General features: G+C 38.6%; 1 protein-coding gene across 2 annotated transcripts; it reads right to left on the bottom strand.

The window, feature by feature from the left end:
* Positions 1-825: 825 nt before the first annotated feature.
* LOC139877362 (ABC transporter C family member 4-like) lies at positions 826-7224 on the bottom strand. Of its 2 annotated transcripts, XM_071864784.1 has the most exons (11): positions 4983-7224; positions 4585-4905; positions 4233-4319; positions 3519-4154; positions 3272-3436; positions 2765-3059; positions 2472-2686; positions 2060-2365; positions 1419-1482; positions 1087-1326; positions 826-991 (listed from the first exon to the last, which is right to left on the bottom strand). In XM_071864784.1, the coding sequence occupies exons 1-11, from the start codon at positions 7101-7103 to the stop codon at positions 891-893; spliced, it is 4551 nt and encodes a 1516-aa protein (XP_071720885.1). In that variant the 5' UTR covers positions 7104-7224; the 3' UTR covers positions 826-890. The 2 variants fall into 2 exon arrangements, with proteins under 2 accessions (XP_071720885.1, XP_071720884.1); XM_071864783.1 differs by lacking the exon at positions 826-991 and having other exon boundaries at positions 1059-1326.
* Between the last annotated feature and the right edge of the window lie 237 nt (positions 7225-7461).

Genomic DNA, 7461 nt, shown 5'->3' with positions numbered 1-7461 from the left:
TATCGGTTTACATCATGCATATTAGGTGTTTGATGAAATGCTTGAATGAAACTTTCACATTGCTGTTAAAAAAAAAAAAAAAAAAAAAAAAAAACACTTTTTGAAGGCCATTTGTTCCAAATATTTATGTATGCAAGCTTGCTTTCAGAAACATCTTAACAATGACCTGAGACAGATTACTTTCAGAAACATCTTTTTTCTGTTACTCAGTATTATGTTTTTTTTTTTGATTAGCGAAGAAACTCCCTATGAACGAGCACATTGGCTCCCCATAGAATAGAGGGTAAACCTCAGCTAATCAAGCCCCTGAACGCTAGACTGGTACTGGGTGAATTGCGCATTATGCGCACCCTCTGGTCACACTCCCTTTCTGAACAATTTGGCATAGCCAGGAATTGAACCCTGGTGGTGTGCTTCATTGGGCAACTCGGTGGCCACTCAGGCAAGCCTGCGTGGTTTACTCAGTATTATGTTGAAATTGATAACTGGGTGCCTTATATTTACAAACCTCAAATCTTATGGCTGCAGGTACGCGCAGAGTTATACTCCGTATTCGTCAAGATGTGGTTTTCATGCTGCTGTTTTGGAATCCAAACTTTTCACACAAGATGGTAATGTTATTTTCGACTGTAAACTATGCCTCGTATATTTACATTGCCTTAGGATGTTAAAAACGTGTTTTTAGCGGTTGTTTATGCTAATATGCGTGTTTAGAATGAGTGATAACATAATAATTTAGTTATGCAAATTGACAAATAGATATACTACATCATATATATTCATCGATTAAATAATTCCATAGAACAAGAATATCGATTATGTCATCTCAAAATTATCTAAGCTAGGGACATATCAGAAAATGGGAGGTGGTTTCATTTCAGCTCAAATCTTCATAAACCTGTAGACCGATTCGCATACTCTTGAACCAATGCTCCAAATAGTGAAGGTCTTTCAATCAACCGTGAAGGTTTGTCGAATTCTTTCGCATAACCTGTTTTCAACAAATTACATTCACAACTCAATGACTCTAAATTCAAAACGAAAAACTCATTCCAAGTGTTATTCAAAGAAGAATGAGAAAGTTACCAGCGTCGATGACTAGAACGCGATCACAGTCCATGACAGTTGGTATTCTATGAGCAATGCTTATGATTGTACAGTCAGCAAAATCCTCTCGTATGATTTTCTGAATTACGGCATCCGTTTGTGAATCAACCGAAGCCGTTGCTTCGTCCATGAATAACAGTTTGCTGTGTTTCAGCATCACTCGTCCCAAACAAAGAAGTTGTCTTTGTCCCACACTCCAATTATCACCATTATCAACAACTAGGAACAAAATAAAAAACAAAATGTTTAAACTCAAAAACATGACATACTATGTTCATTAAGAAAGTGTAATTTGGATCAGTTTCTAGTACCTGCTGAATCTAGTTTACCAGGTTTTGCAGCTACAACATCGCTGAGTTGGCATCGTTCAAGACTCTGCAAAACAAGCTCTTACATCAGATAAGTAAATGGTTTTAAAGAGATGCTGACAGATTAGAGCCAAGGTTGCAAAAATCGCTACTCGGGGAGTACTCGGTTGTTGACCAAGTTTGACTTTGACCGATTTTGACAGAGTTTTGGACCAATTTTGACTGATTTTGCGAGTAAACCCGAGTTTTTGGCCGAGTTTTGACTGATTTTTTGAGTAATCCCGAGCATTGGCCGAGTTTGACTGATTTTTGACCAAGTTTGACCTTGTACTCGCCGAGTTGCAAAAACCGAGTGCTCGTCGAGTAATTCTGAGTTCTCGGATGTTGACCAAGTTTGAATTTGACTGATTTTGACTGAGTTTTCGATTAATTTTTACTGACATTTTAAGAAAACCCGAGTTTTTAGCCGAGTTTTGACCAATTTTCCGAGTAATCCCGAGTTTTGGCCCAGTTTGACCGAGTTTTGACCAAGTTTGACCGAGTACTCGCCGAGTTACAATAATCGAGTACTCCCCGAATAATTCCGAGTTCTGTAACATTGTATTTAGAGCTCGTGATTATGGAAAAATAACACAAATGATTACCCTCCAAATCTCTTCATCAGAATGTTGACCAATTGGGTCGATATTGCTTCTCACAGTGCCTTCAAAGAGTATCGGTTCTTGAGGAATGATCCCGAACCTAGACCTAAGATCGTGGAGTCCAAGGGTCGATATATCGATGTCATCAATGATTATACTTCCACTCGACGGCTCCACTAACCTAAACAGAACCTGAATCAGAGTCGATTTGCCACCTCCGGTTCGACCCACCACACCGATCTTTTCACCTCCTTTAATGTTCAGGGTAATCCCTTTGATTACCAACGGTGTGTTTGGGCGATATTTAACCTGCACAATCAAACAATCCAACAATCCAACAAGAACAACTGAGTTTACTCTACAAAAATGGATACAAGTTCAAATTTAGGATAACAGATTTTTTATAGTTGCTTACCTGTATATCTTTGAGCTCTACATTACCATGTGAAGGCCAACTTGAAGGTGGGGAGGTGTCTTTTTTAACCCATTCAGATTCTGATGGTATGTTGGTGAACTGTTTAATTCTTTCAACTGAAACCATTCGGTTTTCGACAAAGCAGCTTATATAAATAGCCCAAAACAGAGCTCCATTCAGTGACAACCCGTACGAGAGTGATAATCCAACGTTCTCTGATCGAGATTTCAAGTTTCAAGATTAGTTCTTTAACGAAACTAGAAAAGGCTAAGGGAGTTAAACTGCAAATGTACCTGGTTTAATGATGCTGCTGGGCAATAGGATCATGAACATAGTAGATACACATAGAAATAAGCTTCCGATGAACTCCAATCGAAAACCCAACCACTCGTTGGCTCCGTTATTGTGGAAATCCATTCGCAGATTGCCGTTCACGCGATCGACGTTTTCTTGTATGAATGTGTCCTGTTTCCCGAAACATCGTATTGTCATAACGCCAGATATACTCTCGGAGAAATGGTGGATAACGGGTGCTTTTGTAATCGAATCAAGTCGTGTCATTTCACGAGATGTTGCAAGAAAGTATCTCTGAAACAATCATACCGAAAAATGAAATCAGTTTAAAATGATACCTTATTTATAGGCAACTCATATATCCACCATCATTTTTTATAAATTCACCATAACTGTGCATTAACAGTTTTACAATACAACATGTTAATGCATTTTCTATGGTGGTCAAAAATGATGGTGGATATATCACCGCCCTTATTTGTCACGTTTACACAGAAGAAACCTACCCGATACCAAATATTGAGCCAACCTAGTGGAACCAGAAGAAACACGGTTGGCCAAGCGTACTGACACGTGATGAAGATAATGCCGATCAATGTTATGTACATTGTAAGAGTCAGGCTTATAGTAAAAGGGAGGATGATATCGATGTTTGTTTGATCACTCGATGCCTGAAAAGATTGAACAATTTATCACAGGCTCATTCGATAAGTATAAACAGTTACTCAAAAAGGGAGTTTCGATAATATTTACCCTACTGAGAATTCTTCCTGAAGGCGTAGTGTCGAAAAATGACATTGGAGCATGAAGGATGCTGTGAAGAATTCGTTTAAAGAAAATCTGGCACGTTTGAAGCCCGAGAATCGTTGAAGATATGACTCTACCAAATATTAACAGGAACGAGATGCCAGCAATCGCAGTATAAACTTCTATAAACAACCAAGGGTTGAAAGAAGCCGCGCGTTCATCAGAAGTCTCGTATGCCAACCAATAATCGCTTGACATTTGTGCACCTTGACACATCAATGAGAACACGACAACAATAATCACACCCCACCATCCGAAAGCTTCTGTCACGTAAACTTTATATATATCGAAATTGATTCTTCCTGTTTCCCTCTCCTCTTCCTTGATTAGCTTCGATGTTCCTATGATCGAACTAGACTTGGATCGTTCTAATTCCTTATCGTTTTTTCCGTTTTCTTCTCTCATGTTACCGCTAGGAGATTGTTGTAGAGGTCTAGGGGAGGTGCTTTCGGAAGTTTCGGGTTTCATTTCGACTTGTTGCATTGAGGTTTCATGAGCAGACACTAAAGCTTTAAAATCTAGTCCAGATTCTAGTAGCTCGTCGTACTTTCCTGATTGAACAATCGTTCCTTCTCGCATTACCTAATACCGTTCATATCAAATTAGGATGAAAGATCAAAACACTAATCGTTGAAACGAAATCGGGTATATGTTACTTACTAAGATTAAATCAACATTATGGAGGAAATCAACTTGGTGGGTGACTAGTAAGATTGTCTTGTTCCTAAGAGCTCCTCTTACACACTCCTGCAACCAAAATAAAAATTTGAGAGTTTGTACATCAAAATAATTTCATAAACTTAGATCCTAACCAATGTTGCAGAACTCGAAATTACTCGAAACCCGGTCAAAATTCGGTGAGTACTTGGAAAGTACTCAGTCAAAATCGGTCAAAGTCAAACTTGTCAACATCTGAGTACTCCCTGAGTTCCCGAGTACTCCTTAAAAAGTCCCGGCCGAGTACTCCCTGAGTAGCGATTTTTGCAACCTTGATCCTAGGTACAAGGATTACCTTGAATATTTCTGAACCGGTGTGAGCATCAACCGCGCTAAAAACATCATCAAGAAGATAGATGTCACAATCTTGATAAACTGCTCGTGCGAGTTGAATCCTCTGCTTCTGGCCACCACTCAGGTTTATCCCACGCTCACCGATTTCTGTTTGATCTCCAAAATCCATCATTTCCAAGTCTTTTTCCAAACAACAGTTCTTAACTACTTCCCTGTACTTGTTTCTATCCATTGGCAACCCAAAAAGAATGTTATCTTGGATCGACCCGTTTTGAATCCATGCTGTTTGTGCAACATATCCTGTGCTCCCACATACTCTCACCTGATATAACATCAAGATTAAACATCACAGACACGTTTTATCGAAATTATATCAATGGGTTTTTATAAAGTTTCTACCTTTCCGGATATTTTGTGCATTTCGCCTATAACAGATGATAGAAGAGACGATTTCCCCGAACCAACTGTCCCAACAATTGCTGCAAGTTCACCTTTCTTGATCTCAAAGGTCAAATTCTTGACAACCGCACCTTCAGCAGCTGCATCATCCCAGCTGAACGACCCGTTTTCGACCTCGACTGCCGTGTTGCTGTCGCAATCCTCGTACCTTTCGACTGCTTCTTCATTCAAATCTTTACTCAACATAAACGCATCCAATCGTCCTAACGAAATCATCGCCTGCGAAAGCGAAATCATCGATTGTGGAAATGTACGAATCGGCTCTTGCAAGTTCTTGAAAAGCGACGTGGCAGTGAAAACCGTCCCCGCATCAAGTGGCACCCCAAACAAAATCGCACTCCCGAAGGCGAGGGACGAGATAAACAACGGGGTACTCCATAAAACAATCATGTTTCCACCAATCGAAATCATAAACTTATAAAGCCACCCGTATTCAGAATCACGAAACGTTTGAATCCTCTTGTTGAAATGTTCTTCCCAAGCTTGAAACTTTATCACCCTCATGTAATTAAGCATCTCGTTCGTCGCTTTCATCCTCAAATCACGGTTTTGCATTATACTAAATTGAAACCTGTTGTTCCTTTTAGTACCCAAAATGACATAAACCATAACTACCAAAAGCCCGATCAAAGCTACGAAAGTTGCCAAGCCAAGATAAAAGTAAAGAATAGCTAAGGCCACTGTAACTTGGACCGGCATAAGCCAAATCGCGTGCAACTGCAGCATCATATCAGACAACTGTTGTGCATCAACAGCCATGTAGTTCACAATTTGTCCTACACCATGTGATTGTCGAGCCGAACAAGATAACCGTAACCCCTTTTTGTATAATGCGGTTATAAGCGTTGATCGAATCAACATTCCAAGTTTTTGGGAGTTGAAATTGAACTGATGGGACGATAAAACTTCGATAAATTTTGCAACAAGAAGGATTAGTATCAAGTAATACCCTTCGTACGGAGAGGAACTTTTCCCCGAAGTGAAATCAACGAAACGTTGGATCAAAAGAGGGCCGACGTACATAACACAAAGGCGTACGATTGCAAGGGAAGCAGTGAATACAACATGTTTCCAAAAACATCGGAGAAGTGTTGTTCGAACGGGATGTTTTGAGTTTTCGTGAGATTTAGGCCACTTTTCTTGAAAAAGTTTGGACATTTTTTCTGCTCGATGTTCGGGTGAAAGCGTTGGTATGTCCTCAAGTTTTAATGGAGATATGTAACCTTTACTCAACAACGGATTCATCCATAGCCAAAAAAGCTTCGATGGGATCGAAGCCGATGCCCATCCACTCACGTTCGATGTCTTGAAATCATCAGCTTCTGACACATTACCATTACCCTTACCATTACTGTGCTCGTTTTGTGATTCTGATTCTGTAGTCAATATGATCCCATTTGATCCGGTTACGGATACAATCAAGAGGAATACTGAAAATGGTAACGATGTCAACGAAATTATGTCGTCGGATTTCAAGAATATCTTGTTTCCTATGTCGGATACTAGTCGAACGATACTAGAATAAGCGAATAAAGCAACGACAATGAAATTTACTACCCCGAAAACACGAAGAGATAACGGATGAGTTACGGCTTTAAATCTCTTCTCATGGATGATCAAAACGATGATCACAACGAACGATAAAGCTTGAATCAACCAACAGATTCCATCTATTAGCTTCCATGGCATCTGAGTATTTTGTGTGAATGCCAAAATCGATGAAACGATTGACAAAATCGCTAAAACGGATGTCGAAAGCAGAGACAATTTAAACCAAAGATTTGTTTTAACAATGATTCTACTTTTAACTATAAGAGGTTCATTAACAGCAGAGGAACTGTTATTAAGACTAAATCTTGAGTAGATTTTTCGAATAGCGAAAACGAATAGTATGAACAAAAAGATTACATCAATGGAGGATAAAAGTAGTCTTTGAGGACATGGAGATAGGAAGATGAATCTTAGCCATTGAAGTATGAATGAAAAACCTGTGGCATCTTCTGCAATAACAGAAGTTGAAGAACAAGAAATTGATGTGATCCAAGATGAAGCAGAATTCATCTTAGAGTTAAGTTAAAAAATAACTTCTGCAAAAGATTTGGGTTTAATTTGTTTAAAACTTTAGAACTCTGTTTCACATTGTTTGAGTTATATAAGTACATGCAAATAATGAAGAATTTGTTTGAGAAAATGACACTGGGAAAATAATTTAACAGAAAACAAAATGCAATTTGGCTTGCTATAAGGACTGCAATGACAGGGGTGTAAAAGGAAGTTTACTTTAAACAAGTAGTATTAATATAATATAATAGTTTAAGTTTTCTTGTATCGTTTAAATATAATATAATATATAATATAATATAATGGTTTAATAGTTTAATAATAATACAAGGAAAACTTGTGTCAGTTGATTGTTATT

Source organism: Rutidosis leptorrhynchoides, chromosome 11 (assembly GCF_046630445.1).
Source record: "Rutidosis leptorrhynchoides isolate AG116_Rl617_1_P2 chromosome 11, CSIRO_AGI_Rlap_v1, whole genome shotgun sequence".
Taxonomy (NCBI): Eukaryota; Viridiplantae; Streptophyta; class Magnoliopsida; order Asterales; family Asteraceae; genus Rutidosis; species Rutidosis leptorrhynchoides.
Note: the sequence above shows the minus strand (reverse complement) of the source record. Positions and strands in the feature narration are given on the sequence as shown.